The sequence below is a fragment of the Arachis ipaensis genome, chromosome B4 (genome assembly GCF_059453495.1).
Source record: "Arachis ipaensis isolate K30076 ecotype BB chromosome B4, ASM5945349v1, whole genome shotgun sequence".
Taxonomy (NCBI): Eukaryota; Viridiplantae; Streptophyta; class Magnoliopsida; order Fabales; family Fabaceae; genus Arachis; species Arachis ipaensis.
The window spans coordinates 123984170-124000341 of record NC_142439.1 but is presented as its reverse complement, the minus strand read 5'-3'; the positions used below and the strand labels follow the sequence as shown (position 1 = coordinate 124000341).

General features: G+C 33.2%; 1 protein-coding gene across 1 annotated transcript; it reads right to left on the bottom strand.

The window, feature by feature from the left end:
• Positions 1 to 6343: 6343 nt before the first annotated feature.
• On the bottom strand, positions 6344 to 9076 carry NPU (ATP-dependent helicase/deoxyribonuclease subunit B). The gene is made up of 9 exons (XM_016343132.3): positions 8841 to 9076; positions 8686 to 8748; positions 8516 to 8571; positions 8112 to 8205; positions 7886 to 7946; positions 7343 to 7424; positions 7072 to 7127; positions 6639 to 6702; positions 6344 to 6547 (listed from the first exon to the last, which is right to left on the bottom strand). The coding sequence occupies exons 1-9, from the start codon at positions 8994 to 8996 to the stop codon at positions 6484 to 6486; spliced, it is 696 nt and encodes a 231-aa protein (XP_016198618.1). The 5' UTR covers positions 8997 to 9076; the 3' UTR covers positions 6344 to 6483.
• Positions 9077 to 16172: the final 7096 nt, after the last annotated feature.

Here is a 16172-nt window from a genome sequence, read left to right as displayed (position 1 = left end):
AACATGTTATTTATTTTCTTTTATTAAAAGACTTGGTTTTTCCTTTAGGAATTTTATAATATTTTTTATATAATTTTTTCTCATAGTAAAGAATTCTTTCTGTATTATATTTATTTTGTCTTTTGTAATTTTATTTTATTTTATTTTGACTATTTGGTGCCATTTCAGAGATTATTTCATATTGGTAACAGAATGTTCTTAATTCTCTTTTTCCAATAATAGTTTTTTGTTTTATTTTTTGTTGTATTTTAGTATTTGTACATATTTTTATACTTGTTTTTAGTATTATGTTATGTAATTATCTAAAGGTTAATGAATTATAAAGAATTTGTGTTCCAAACTGTGTTTGTAATTTTTGTAAAGCTGTTATGAATCTTTCTTTCTAGAAAGATGTAGAGGCATCATCTCTAATCATTACTTTTGCCATGAAAATATCTTTATACTATCTATAATCAGACATGGTTAGATATCTTAAATTCATTAATTGGGTTGCTATCCTATCTTTAAAAGTACTTAGATCTCCAACAAAATTTTTAACAATTGTATATATTAATGTAGATGTAACATCTTATGACTGATTTTTTTGTTTAACGTTGTTAATAATTAATTCTTTTTCTTGGATACTGAGAAAGTTATCCCATCATACTTTTAATTGGCCTGTAAACCCTTGGATTAACATAATTGTGGCATCTTTATTGAGGCTTTTTTCATTTTATAAGCAATTGCTGCCATTGTCATATTACACATTTGATATAGAATTTCTTATTCACTTAATCAATCTATGTTCCATTTTGCTACTAAATCTGATCCAAAAAAGTTATTTTGTATTAATTATGTTCTTTTTTCTAGGCCTATATCTACTGGTGATGGTTTGGAATAATAATTTCTAGTTTTAGAGTAATTTATTTTCTGAGTTATTTTATTTATTTCTAATCTTTCTTCTACTTTTAATATATTAATCGTCATTTTTTCAAACTAATACTTTTAAGTTTTTCTTTTAATTCATCCACTTCTGCTTCCACTTTTGATTTTAAATTGATATTATCTAAACTTTGTAATTTATATATTGGTTTTTCTATCTTAATTGATTTTTTCATATTTTTCATTCTTTTTAATTATTTTTTTATTATATCTAACATAGTATTAGTAAAGTTTAGTTGTTGATGCAATTTTTTAATATCTCTTTTTTCTATATTTCCTTTTGCGTTGTTATCTTTATAGGGGGCTGCTTCAACTTCTAAATCTTTTTTAACTGGTATTTTAATAGTTTCTTTAGGAGGATACTCAAACTCTATTATTGATCTTGAACTGATTTTTCATATAACGGTTTTTTTTGTTAATAGACATGATTTCTTGTTATTTTAAGAATAATAATTAATGTATCAATCGAAGAAATATAGATTAATTCTATTTTATTTCATATAATTATAAAATAATTTTCTAATCCTAATAGCCTCATTTTCAGAATAATTTGTGAAATACCAATATCTTAATAGTCTATTATATTCATCATTAAAATCTTATTTTATCCGTTCTTTATTAATCTCAAATGGTTCTTCTCTAATAATTACTCCTAATACTTGTAATCTAGTTGGAGAGTAATTTGAATCTATTTTATACACAGGAGTGGCTATACGAGGCCTTATATTATTAATTCCTACAATATTATCCATATTTTTTAATGACGAGTTATCTATAGAATTTTTATGACTAATAGTTTCTGTAATATTAAAAATTCTTAAAGACGGTGATCTCCTCATCCTAATTCTAATATTGTTCCTTCTTTTATTATTTCTCTTAATTTTATATTTTTTATTTGTAGTTCTTCAATAATATAAAAAATTATCCATTCTTCAGGTATCTTTTTTAACAATTCTTCATGTCTTAAAAAAAAGCTCAACTAATAATTAAAGTGTGTTATTTTTAAGAATTGTAACAAATATAAAAATCTTAAAAGATCTTAAATGGTACTTAAAAAAATTAAATAGATTACATTCCAGTAATACCTAATTAAGTGGATTTGAGTATGCTTATAAATTACACAAAATAATCGGTATCTTTATATTAAATGTTATGTTAATAGTTAAACTTATTATTTTTTTAAACTACTTTTAGAATTTATAAAACTAATAATCAAGTTTTAGGAGTACCAATATCTAAATAATATGTATCTTAATACAAATAAGTATAATATAACAAATCTCCTAATACAAACATACTCTCTGCCATGATTTTCAGGTAATTTCTTCTTATAATAAATTGTAGAACACAACCGTAATTTATATCTCCTCCTAAATCGTAATACAAAATCACGGTTTACTCTTTCGTTGTTTGGGTATAAATCATTATTTTATAACCACGATTTATGTTCACCGTTTTTTCGTTGTTTTACCAAGCTTTATACATAATAAGAGGACATAAATGTAACTGTTCCAGCGCGTACTTAGAACCGGAGGGTAGTTGGGCCTGTTTGTAAGGTCCAAGCACTAGAGGAGGAGCCTCCATCCGACTTGTGTATGAGAAAGAATGGGGGTGGTACCTGCAAAAACACTTCGATGCCTGAGTTAGCAAGGGGTTAAGCAGGTTTAGAGTATATTGGAACTTAGTTTTACCTGAGTATTTCAGTGTATTCATAGATGGTGAGCCAATAATCACCGTTGGAGTAGTTTCACTTAAGCCCGCTAAGGTCCTAACTTCCGTCTTATTTGTTGAACAGGTGGGATCCCGGATGAACAGCCAATCTGTGAGACATGAGTTCGGGATTTATTCCTGGCATGTCAGAAGCTTTTCAGGTGAAGATATCGGAATTTTACTGTAGGAGTTGTATCAGCTTCTGCTTCAACCCTTCCGTTAGACTAGCTCCCTCCTATGTTGGTATTCATTCCGACCTCTTGCTTGATCTGCACTTCTTCGGTCTTTCTTCCAGGCCGTGGTCGTAGCTCTTCTTTAACTCGGACTCCTCCGAACTCGATGGTATTGACTTCTTTGCCTTTACCTCTCAGGCTAAGGCTTTCATTATAACACTTTCTCGCCAACTTCTGATCTCCTCTGATGGTGGATGGCGATCCCTTCTTGTGTTGGAAACTTCATACAAAGGTGGGGGTAGAAACCACCGCTCCAAGCCGATTTAGGGTTGTTCTGCCTATTAAGGCGTTGTATGCAGAAGCTACATCGACGATAATGAAGTCGACGCTCAAAGTTTTGGATTTAGTCCCCTTTTCGAAAGTAGTGTGCATGGAGATGAAGCCCAGTGGCTTAATAGGAGTGTCTCCTAACCTGAAGAGAGTGTCAGGGTAGGCTCTTAACTCCTTCTCGTCCAATCCCAACTTATCAAATGCTGTTTTGAACAGGATGTCCGTCGAGTTTCCTTGGTCCACCAGAGTTCTGTGTAGATGAGCGTTGGTGAGAATCATGGTGATCACTACTGGGTCGTCATGCCCAGGTACGGTGCTTTGTCCGTCTTCTTTGGTGAAGAAAATGGTTGGAAGGTTGGGTCCTTCATTCCCGACTTGGTAAACTTCTTTCAGATGTCTTTTTCGAGATGATTTGGTAACCCCTCCTCCTACAAAGCCTCCCGATGTCATATGAATGTGTCGTTCGGGGGTTTGTGGGGGGCGGACTTCTTCGTCCGTGACCTTCATCGTGTCTTTTTCTCTTCCCATGATTGTCCGACCTTTCCATGAGATATCTGTCTAACCGACCTTCTCTAGCTAGTTTTTCTGTCACATTTTTCAGGTCGTAGCAATCATTAGTGGAATGTCCATACAACTTATGGTACTCACAGTATTCATTGCGGCTCCCGCCCCTTTTGTTCTTAATTGGTCGCGGGGGAGGCAACTTTTCAGTATGGCAAATTTCTATGTAAACATCGACCAGGAAAACTCGTAGGGGAGTGTAGGAATGATATCTTTGGGGCCTTTCAGACCCGATCTTTTCCTTTTTCTTGGGCTCCCTCTCTTTTTCTTTTGATTGGTTGGGATGCCCTAGTCGACAGTTAGGTTCTCGTAACCTGGTGTTTTCTTCCATATTGATGTACTTTCTGCTTGTTCCTGTACATCACTTAAAGAAGTTGAGTGTCTCTTTGAGATGGACTGGGAGAATAGTCCTTCTCGAAGTCCGTTAATGAGACCAATTATTACTGCTTCAGTAGGTAAATCTTGGATTTCCAAGCACACTTTGTTGAACCTCTCCATGTAGTCCCTCAGGGGTTCTCCGACCTCTTGCTTTACTCCCAGCGGGCTAGGAGTGTGCTTGACCTTGTCCTTTTGGAATGAAAATCGCGTGAGGAACTTGCGCGAAAGATCATCAAAGCTGGTTACCAACCTTGGGGGGAGGCCGTCAAACCGCCACCTTTGTTAGAGTCGTCGGAAAAGCCTTACAACGAGTGGCGTCCGACGCGTCGGCTAAGTACATCCGACTTTTGAAATTACTGAGGTGGTGCTTCGGATCAGTCGTCCCGTCATACAGGTCCATATTAGGGCTCTTAAAGTTTCTGGGAACTTTAGCCCTCATGATATCTTCAATGAATGGGTCCTCTTCTCCTACCGGGGTGTCTTCTCGATCTCTACGAAAATCCTTATTTCGGAGGTTGGATTTCAGCCTTGAGAGCTTTTCTTCAAGCTCTCTTCTTCGTTCAATCTCTCTCCTTAGGCTTCTCTCTGTCTCACGCTGTCGTTCTAGCTCTTTCTTTAGTTGCTCGAGTCGACCTTGGTGGCCATGCAGTAACTCCATTAAGTCAACGAAGTGAGGTTGTCCATCTTTTCCAGGCTGATGAACTTCGGAGGAGATTCTTTTTTATCCCTGGGTGTTGGAGGGACCTTCGCCATGTTGTCCTTCCATTCCTTGTAGGGATATTATTGCCGTGTCGTTGTTGACCACGTCTTGGTGTTCTTGCTCAAACTCTGATGCGGTGTGTCCATCTTCTTGTTGGTCGTCTACCATCACTGGTTGATCTTCCTGTTTCCCCAACAACGACGCCAATGTTTCGGGGCGTACCTAGAACCGGAGGGTGGTTGGGCTTGTTTGTAAGGCCCAAGCACTAGAGGAGGGTAGTCTCCGAATTGTTTTATGTCTGGGAGCTTCCGTCCGAATTGTGTATGAGAAAGAATATGGGGAGGTACCTGCAAAGAGACTCCGATGCCTGAGTTAGCAAAGAGTTAAGCAAGTTTAGAGTATATTGGAACTTAGTTTTACTTGAGTGCTTCAGTGTATTATAGATGGTGAATCAATAACCACCGTTGGAGTAGTTTCACTTCTGATGGTGGATAACCGTCCCTTTATCTTAGGGTTGTTGAGATATATTTTCTAGAAATGGATGAGAGATTTAGGAGACATTTACTTATTTGAATAAGTGTCATCTGCCAGTTCATGTCGAATCCGACTTCTTCTGGAAAAGTCGAGTGATCAGTGAAGGCCAACCCTTTGGATTGGACCTTTTTAACTTGATTGGGCCTGACTATTGTATTGGGTAAGAGTAGAAAGAGTAACCAAAATAACTTTAGAAAAATAGCATAATTTTATTTTATGTAAAAGTTATGATATTTTTTTATCTTAAATTTTAGGGTTCATTTGTGTGTTTGTTTCGGGCTGCAACATCTGAGAAATGAGGAGTTATTGCTATGTCACCTAGATTTGTATTCATTTTCTTATAAGTAAACATTTAAATTAGTTCCTAACAAAATTTAGAATGAACATTTGTAAGCTGCATGAGGAAGACTCCATTTTTGTCTTCATATATTTTTCTTTTATCAGATGGATTAGACAATCCCAATCTATAGGTATTACATAACACACTCACATACAATCCGGATCTATAGGTATTACATAACACACTCACATACTTACCACACATTGCAGCAACAGCTAGAAATTTTTTTTGATCAATTGCAACAGATAAAACTCGAACCCGAAACCTCTAGATGGAAAGAGACTATACCATTTGAGGTATAACTCATTGGCGTTTTCAGATGGCGCACATGCAGAATTTCATCAACTCTTGCGATAATTTATGAGATGGTATGGTGCCACAACACAAATAAAGCTTTAAAGATGCAGGGGTGGTAATCTTTGCTTGTTGGGGGAATAAGGGCATTGGCCGATGATGGTATGCAACTATGCATACATGCCGTATATATTTTCTTTCCATTTATATGGTTTCTATTGGGCAGTGGTTTTGGTTCTTTATTTATTTATTTATTTCATTTTATATGTTCTTAATAGTTGTTGTGCTTGGAGTTTGGGTCTCTGGGAAATGGAATCATGCTACTGTACTAAAGGTTACCACTCCGGTGAATATTTAAAAAAATTTTCGACCAGTGAAAAATGTGATAAATATCTCAAGAAATGGATCAAATTGGGCAGTCACCTCACTATTATATCCTACATTTAAATTTGTTCTTGTACATGCTTTCCCACAGCTGAGATTAACAAAATATTACAATATACATCCTTATATTAAGGATAAAAAGGGAACTCACTCGTCCATCATTCAACTTTGGCTATCACCTCACCAGGCATGTTGCTTTCTACAACAGTCTCCCTTACAAATCTGGGATTCAATGAGAAAATATTAAAGCAGAAAATACAAAATAAACACATGAGAAAAGTTTTTCACTTATTTCAAACCAAGGATCACGTACCTTTCCAATTTTTCCCGTGATGATTGCAATATATAGATTGAGAGGATGAAAGATAACATGAGCCCTGAAACATCCATGGAAGTAGCAGCAAAAATGTACTTAGTGAAACTAACTTGACAAAGTTATCAGCAAAACTTGGAAACAGGACATTCCGTTTTCTTTTTCTTTTTTTTTTTGGTATTTTTGTAGAAGGTATTTCAATTAATTTCAGTCCTCAGCTCTGTGTGTGTGTGAGAGAGAGAGGGTGATTCTTGCAATCCTATGTCAAATTCTCAGCCAGGGATATTTGTGAGGTACCGAGATACTAACTCAATTTTCAATGGATTGGTCACAGAAATAAGTTGACGATCCTTACTAACAGTAGTTCTGTGTTTAATATGATATTACTTTCAATTTTAAAAAACAAAATAGTGAAAAAAGACATTTTATTTACCTGAACCAAACAGAACGTAAAATCCAGAAGCTACATCTATATCTGAATGCTCCTTCCTGAAATAATCCATAATGCATCTCTAATAATTTGTTTTCACAAAAATGATGAAAGAATGGCATATTTCTCATACAAACTAATGAAATTCTGAAAGAATAATTACTTGATATTATGTTACAATGTGATATGTGCAACAATACTAACTTTTTTGAGCTTGGAGTGGCAAAATATACAGAGTATGAATATATTTAGCCGCAAATCAAATAATACCAACCATGTATATCTCACAAGTATATGCTTTGGCCAATGCTGCGAATCCCAGAATTGTTTCCGAATCTCAGGATGAATTTCAACATCTGAAAATTCATAACAAAAGCTATGAGCATAACAAAACTTTATTTAATCATGTACAGCAATCTTTGACTTAAATACATATAGGTAATAGCATATTAGCTTCTTTTATCTTTCTTGTCCCCTTGTATACAGAAATATTCCAAATCACAATTGAAATTGTACAAGCTTTGGAAAATGTAGAAGTGGAGTGATCATGCAAAATAGTGCGCCAAATTCTATTCATATATAAAAAAATTAACAACCTTCAATGAAAACATGAGAGAAAATTATCACCAAAAATGTCTATCTGTTGGCAGTTTTAAATAAACCTTAGAAACATCGAAGTAAAAGGCTTTTAAGACTTGAAAAAGTTTTCAAGGCCATTCCATGACATTTCCAACACATAGGACGAACCATGGAAGGCACATACCTAAGAGTAATACTTTTCATTTACACAAAGTATAATTAGAGAGGAACTACGTACAGTGATGAGGCATATCGACAACTTTTGCAGTGACACCATGGAAATCGTTACCTGAATACCTCTGCATGACACAAAAAATTCCAGTAAATTCATTTTCTAGTTAGAAAACATATGCTTTATAACAAGTCTTTGCTGTTTTGCATCCATGAACTCATGATCCACTTGATGACTAGAATAATTAGATAAACTCAATAAGTTCCTGTCAGAACTATCTTAAACACATTACCAGCTCTACTTCGATCATCGGGACCTCTGTACTTTTCCGATTTACAATCAGAAGCCATGGGATTAAGAATTTTTCTCTTCCAACTTGAAATGATCTGGCAGATTAAAAAAAAAAATCAGAATCACCTCTTCACAAAGTTTTTAAGTCCACTTACTGACACATTGTTCACTACTACTACACATCACCTCAATTCTTACATCAATAAAATTCCAACGTCTCCTCAATCATACAATCTCTCGGTTTTTTTGTTTCAATTCTTTATTATTATTACAAAACAGAAAACCACAAGATCCCTAATTAGGATAAGAAAAACAACGTATTCCAATAAGCTACTGCTGTCTTCAAACAATCCCTAACTAAAATTTAAAATAATAATAATAATAATAATAACAGAAAATACTTACATTTTATAAGGATCAGCTCCTGTATAACCCGTTGGCTTGGGTATAGGCATCAAAACCTGCAAACCGAATACAAATATCCAAATACATAAACTAATAAAATCAATTACTAATCAGGTTTAAAAACTTTCATAGAGCCCTAATTATTATCTAATTGGGAAGAAGAAGCAGACCTCGCGATTGACGGCAAAGATGGGGCAGTGGCGGCCAATGAGATCGTGCCAAACCGTTCTAGACTGCAATCACCAGATAAAAGAAAAGAGAGTAACCAAACGGCGTCGTTTGGAAGAAGAAGTAGAAGAATGAGTAAATGAAAATGGGAACGAACGGAGTGGTATTGACCCATGCGGCTCATGGGAACGATGTCGCCAGGTCTATAAGCGACGGCGAAGGTTGAGAAAACCGACGGAAACAGCAACATGAATAGCAATTGCCACGCTGAAAGGAGCCATGGTTTCGACCAAGTACTGGTAGATGCAGCCATGGATTCTATGAACTCACAACTACCTTCCAATAACTCAAAGCTTCTTTTGCTACTGCGTTTTGATGTTTTTTTTTTTTTTTTTTGGAGAATGAATACTAGTTTTTCTGTCATAGGCTCGTAGATAAGCTGATTTATTATTTGGGCCAAGTTAGATAAGTGGTTTTTTCAAATGAGGCCCAATGTTAGAGTTTGTAATGGAGGCCCAAGACTGATCCATTAGTAAGACAGAAAAAGTAGACTTTCCAAAATCTAGCCCCAAAAAAAAAGAACAATAACTGCAGCCCCAAAAAGATTAAATCAAGAGAAATAATATTTCGGTATAGTGTCAACATAAAACAAAATTGTATTTACTAAAACAATAAAAACATAAAATAATGTTGTGCTCTTCGTCATAATCGAACTGATAATTAATTCGGTCATACCACTAAATCATCAGGTCATTAGTTTAACTGTTAAGTTACTGGTTCACCCAATTAACTCAATCATAATTAAATAGAATTATAAAATTATAAAAATAAATTAAAAATTAAAAATACATACCTTTACAAATATGTTAACAATAATCAAGTATTAATTCTTAAATATAATTAATAATACAAAAAATTATAATAAACTAATCATTAGTACAAAATATTTTTTCAATTTAAATGAATAAGAACAAAAAAAGATAACACAATTAATAAATCAAATCTAAAAGTTGATCTCAAAATTGACATCTATATTTTCATAAGACAAATTTAGAACTTGACTAATATTTTTTCTCATTTTAATTTGCATCTATATCTTCTACAATATTATTAATAGGTCCATCATTATCTTAATCATCTTTCAAATTTAATTGATCTACGTTTGAATATTTTTTACAAATCAATATTAAGAATAATTCATAATAGCAACTAACAATTAAAATATTCAAGCAATTGAAAAACATACTAAGATCATCTAAAGTTGGTTGAATGGACATATTTACCAAATTATTTCATAGAGCATCAACCTCTTCAAGAGTTAAAATCAGTGATGAATCTTCTAATATCCAATCCGAGTAGTCATCAAATGTATTGAGATAAATTGGATCATAACTTTGCTTTCTCATTTGGTTCCTATGTTATCAATTTATTTAGTTATTAAACTAATTAAAAATTAAAATTTAATGAATGATTAAATAATTAAAAAATACCTTTATTGTAGTCTCAAGTTATAATGAACGAAAACAAGATCATTAAACTTTTGATGTTCTAACTAATTCTTTTTCTGTGTCGACGATGTGTTAAAAAATACTCCAATTTCGCTCATATCCGAAGAACTACAAATTTGACTTAAAATACGAATGGCTAACTTTTGCAAATTTAGTGTTTCAGTTTCATAAGATTTCCACCATTAATCTTAAAATAAAAATAGACAATGCATTACAATCAGAATTTTCAAATAAATAAAGAAAAATAAAACTAAATAAAATATTTACCTGACATTACTGTGCTTCGTTTTTGTATTGCAGATTGTCTTCCAAAATCTTTTTCAACATTCTTATATATATTCTTGTAACAGTCCAGACTACTTGCTAGCATGATATTGTCCGCTTTGGCACACAAGGCCTCACGATTTTGCCTTTGACGACAGGGATGATAGCCGAAGTCCCCCACACTCACTTGTCAAAACGCGTCATGCTAGGGAGAGGTATCCACACCGTTATAAGGCATACTTCGTTCCCCTCCCCAACCGATGTGGAACCTTACAATCCACCCCCTAAGGGAGTCTAGCGCCCTCGTTGGCACATCGATCCGGGCTCCGGCTCTGTAACAGCTCAGACCACCCGCTAGTACGATATTGTCCGCTTTGGCACATAAGGCCTCACGTTTGTCTTTGACGATAGGGATGATAGCCGAAGTTCCCCACACTCACTCGTCAAAACGCGTCATGCTAGGGAGATGTATACACACCCTTATAAGGCATGCTTCGTTCCCCTCCCCAACCGATGTGGGACCTTATAAGGGGAACAATGCATGCCTTATAAGAGTGTGTATACATCTCCCTAGCATGACGCGTTTTGACGAGTGAGTGTGGGGGACTTCGGGTATCATCCCTATCGTCAAAGGCAAAACCGTGAGGCCTTGTGTGTCAAAGCGGACAATATCGTGCTAGCGGGTGGTTTGGGCTGTTACAGATGGTATCAGAGCTGGAGCCCGGATCGATGTGCCAGCGAGGGCGCTAGGCTCCCTTAGAGAGGGTGGATTGTAAGGTTCCACATCGGTTGGGGAGGGGAACGAAGCATGCCTTATAAGGGTGTGGATACCTCTCCCTAACATGACGCATTTTGATAAGTGAGTGTGGGAGACTTCGGCTATCATCCCTATCGTCAAAGGCAAAATTGTGAGGCATTGTGTGCCAAAGCGGATAATATCGTGCTAGCGGGTAGTTTGGACTGTTACAATTCTCATCTCACTTGTTAGCTTAGAATTCAAATTTGGATCACTATAAGTACATTTCTCAATGACATCTAGTAGGCCCAAAGCCATTTGCTTATGTTTTTTAAATTCATCAACATTGAATCGAAATGTAGAATTTAACTAATACTCTGTAGCATGAAGATTTTTGCGAAGTTGTGAATCCTAACGAATATCCAAAATCTTCAAGTAAGGCTCCATAGTCTTCTTTCTTATTTGAAACCTCTTCACCATCTCTTCTCTAACTTTATAAATAGCTTAGTAAAAAAAATTCATTGCAGCTTTAATTTCACTATTCACAATACGTAGCATACGAACAAATAGCTCAGTAAACTTGACAATATCAGTAAATTGACTCCAAATTTTAGAGTCTAAAACTTGATCCACAAATTTTTTAGTTTTAGCTTATTTAGAATAAGTTGAGAAGGTCCATTTTTTACAAGTTATCATAACTCTCAATACATCTTTTTAAGTCAGAATATTCTATAAAGCTATAAAATTGGTAGCAAAGCAAGTTGGAACTAGACGAAGTATTTCTCGCCCACTTGTAAACTTTCTCATCAAATACAATGGATAACAATGATTATATGTATTTCGTAATCTTTAAAGCATGTGAACTAGTCTCACTTACTTTCTTTAACTTTTTAATATCTTACAACATGAGATTAATATAATGCACAGTACAAGAATACCATTATAACCTAGGAAATTTGGCTTCTAATAACCTTTCACCAGCAACATAATTTATACTTTATAGCATTATCTGTCACTATATAAACAATATTTTTAAAATTGATAAATATGACAATATTTTTAAAAAACTTAAAAATAAATCAACAATCTGTGAGATATGAGACAACTCACTTTAAAAAAAAAAATAATTTTTTTAGGATAATAAACTAATAAGTTAATTAAAATGTGTTTACAATTATCAGTCTATTTATTGGCTATAATAATACATTTAATTTGCTTTCAAATTTCATGATAACACTCTATTATTTTTTTATATCCTCCACCAACTTGCTCAACAAATACTCACGAAAAAAGATTATGGTGGACAATAATTATTAACATATTATAATTGATATAAATTTAGCATGATTTGATATTTTTTTTCCTGAATTTCTAACTGGTTGGCTGTAACATCATAGTTGTAAGAACCGGACCGGTAATCGAACCGGTCAGGTCACTGGTTCACTGGTTTATTGGTTCAACCGATAAACCGCTGGTTGAACCGATAAAACCGGTTTCACATAAATAAAAAATATAAAATACTAAAAATAGTCATAAAATTAATAAATTCAAAATACATATCGTTAGTTCTTCACCAACATTTTAAAAACAAACAAGTTTCAAAGTCTAAATATAACTAATACAAAGATAAACATGAAAGTAGTTAATACTAGTACATTAGTATCTTAATTAAACACAATATGGATAACAATTCATAAACTAAATCCAAGGAGTGATTTCAAAGTCGGCAAGTTGCTCTTCATCTGACAAATGTGGAGCTACATCCTGATTGGTTTCATTTTGATTTGGATAACAATATGGATAACAATTCAACAGTTTCATATTTCCAGTACAAATCAACAAAACAAGTCAACAACAAATTTACAACTTACAAGTCAGCAAGGATATTCAGCTTAACAATTTCAATAAGCATATTCAACAATTTCATATTTCAATCTTTCAACAAGGATATTCAGCTTAACAATTTCAACAAGCATATTCATATTCATAACAGCAAGTCAGCAAGAAGTGTAGAAACAAAGTAAGTTTTTCACAGAACAGAGTGGGTGTAATGCATTTTTCATAGAACAATCATTAAACTTCTAGTGCAGAACAGAGCAGAAGCAGACTGCAGATTACAGAACTGGTCAACTGGAGCTTACCTGTTTCACAGAGTCACAGAGCAGAAGGGCGAGGCAACGGCGAGTTCGACCGGAAAAGCAACGGCGACTGGGCGAGGGCGACGGCGCTGGAACGGCGAGTTCGACTGGGCGAGGGCGACGGCGCTGGAACGGCGAGTTCGACTGGGCGAGGGCGACGGCGCTGGAACGGCGAGTTCGACTGGGCGAGGGCGACGGCGATGGAACGGCGACTTCGACTGGGCGGCAACGGCGACTTCGCGGCAACGGCGAGTTCGCGGGTCTGTATCTGTCTGTCCTGTTCCTACTCCCTTGGTTGAGTTGGTTCCTTCAGAGTTCAGACCGGCGCTCGGCGGTGAGACGAAGAGGATGACGGCGGCGGCTGGGGGCTGGGTGAGTGAGGTGAGGGACTGGTCTGAGGGGGGCTTAGGCGCCGTTAGGGTTGGGGCCTTGGGGGGAAAAGGGGAAAGTGAAAACTGAAAACTGGGGTGGGGGGCTTAGGCGCCGTAGGACTTTTCTTTTTTTTTTTTTTTTTTTTAAAAATAAACCAAAACGACGTCGTTTTGGAAAATAAAAAAAAAAAACATTTCCGAACCGGTCGGTTAACCAGAAACCGCCGGTTTTCCGGTTTTCATCAAAACCGGCCGGTTCAACCCGGTTCGAAACGGCTCTCTTCCTTATCCGGTTACAGCACTCAACCGGACCGGTTATGGGTCCGGTTCACCGGTTTTCTGGTCGAACCGGCCAATCCGGTCCGGTTCTTACAACTATGTGTAACATTATCTGGCAACTAATCATTTTGGAGTGAAGACATCAACTAATTAATTCTATGTTTTTCTTTGGTAAAAATAAAGTTTAACCAGTTAAATGTTTGTTATGCATTAAAGATTGAAGAACAGCAAACAATTTAATGTAATGTTTTGTATCTATCTCTAGATTACTAAACACATTTTTGTGTTTGTGTTACCTAAACCAACTAACGGAAAACAAAGGACTTCAAAGGAACCAAACAAATTAGTACGTACTATATATCTAGCCATACATTACTAATAATAATAATAATAATAATAATAATAATAATAATAATAATAATAATAAGAGAAAATACTATTTTCCTTCCCTGCGAAATATTAAAATGATACTTCTTTCCCTTCTATTTATAAAATGTATATTTTTCTTTCTTATAATTTTTAAAAAACTTCATCTTTAATCTATTTTATTTTTTTTGTATTAACTAATGTTAACTTTATCCATTTTCAAGAAAAAATAAATTATTTTTTACAAAAATTATCCTTTAACAAAAATTTTATTTTTTTGTTATTAAATTTTGCTTAACAAAATACTCTTTAATAAATTATTTTTTTATTAATTAAATTGTATTTTTATCAAAATATTTTTTTTAATTAATAATTAAATTATTTTTTTAAGATATCCTTCAATAATTTTTTAATTATTAAATTATAATTTTACCAAAACTTTTATTAACAATTATTTTTATATTTTACTATTAATTTTTTGCTAGCAATATATATTATTTTAACATTAAATAAAAAATTTTTACTATTGTTAATATGTATAACAATTAATATATATTTATATTGAAAAATAATCTTACTAAGATTTTTTATTTAATGTTAAAATAATATATATTGATATCAAAAAATTAATAATAAAATATAAAAAAATATTAACGAAAATTTTGGTAAGATTATAATTTAATAATTAAAAAATTATTAAAGAGTATCTTAGAAAAAAATTAATTATTAATTTTTTTTAAAAATATTTTGATAAAAATACAATTTAATTAATAAAAAATAATTTATCAAAGAGTATTTTGGGAAACAAAATTTAATAATAAAAAATAAAATTTTTGCTAAAGGATATTTTTATAAAAAATAATTTATTTTTTCTTGAAAAATGAATAAAGTTAACATTAATTAATACAAAAATTTAAAACGGATTAAAGAAGAAATTTTTTAAAAGTTATAAGGGAGGGGAATATACATTTTATAAATAGAGGAGAAGAGAGTGTCATTTTAGTGTCTCACAGGAGAGAAAAATGGTATTTTCTCTAATAATAAAGTAATATTTTGACAAATATTCATAATTCTTAACGGTAATATTAGAAAATAATAATTAAAAATTATCTTATTTAATTTAATATTTATAATTTTAAGTATATATTTATTAATCTAATACTATTTAATTATTTCAAACATAATTGAAAAATATAAATTAAGATAATTTTAAATTATTTTAGACTAATTTATTTATTGTCTTCTAAATCTTTTTTATTATTCTTAGTTATCAAGGTGTGTTTTAGTTGTTCCCATACTACTCGATCCTTTATTAAGTGGTGTCTGATTTTCTTACTATTATGAATAGAGAGCATTATATATTTTATTATCCTCGTTAGAAATATAATTATTTATATATTCTTTTATATCAGTTTAAATTTAAAAAGAATTAATTCCATGGCAATTCTTAATTTAATATTTAAATATCAAAATAATTAGTGACTACTATCAACCACAGATACCAAAAAAATCGAGAAACAGAACTAATAGTATCATCATATCATAACATACTTGTGCTTATGAACAAAAAAGCGTGTTGGAGTTGAATACACAAGTGGGATGAGGATTTAATATAATATCAAAAGAATACACTTTGAATGGTTAATATGAAGTATAGAGATTGTCCTAGAGGATCACATATTCACATACCTATATTGCATTGTAAAGTCTTCTATCTGATCCCATGGACATGGTGTGCTACACCATCAATACTGTCACTGAAATTAAGCAAATAGGTAAAGAGCAATTCAACATTAAATTTTGTTGACAATGACAAATGCAGTGATA

Bases quoted from the DNA above. Each gene is read 5' to 3' on its own strand.
- NPU (XM_016343132.3), bottom strand. From the start codon at position 8,996: ATGGCTGCATCTACCAGTACTTGGTCGAAACCATGGCTCCTTTCAGCG. The intron at 7,947-8,111 runs GTAATGTGTTTA...TGTGTCATGCAG, and splicing joins CGATGATCGAAGTAGAGCTG to AGGTATTCAGGTAACGATTT. The intron at 6,703-7,071 runs GTAAATAAAATG...TGGATGTTTCAG, and splicing joins TTACGTTCTGTTTGGTTCAG to GGCTCATGTTATCTTTCATC.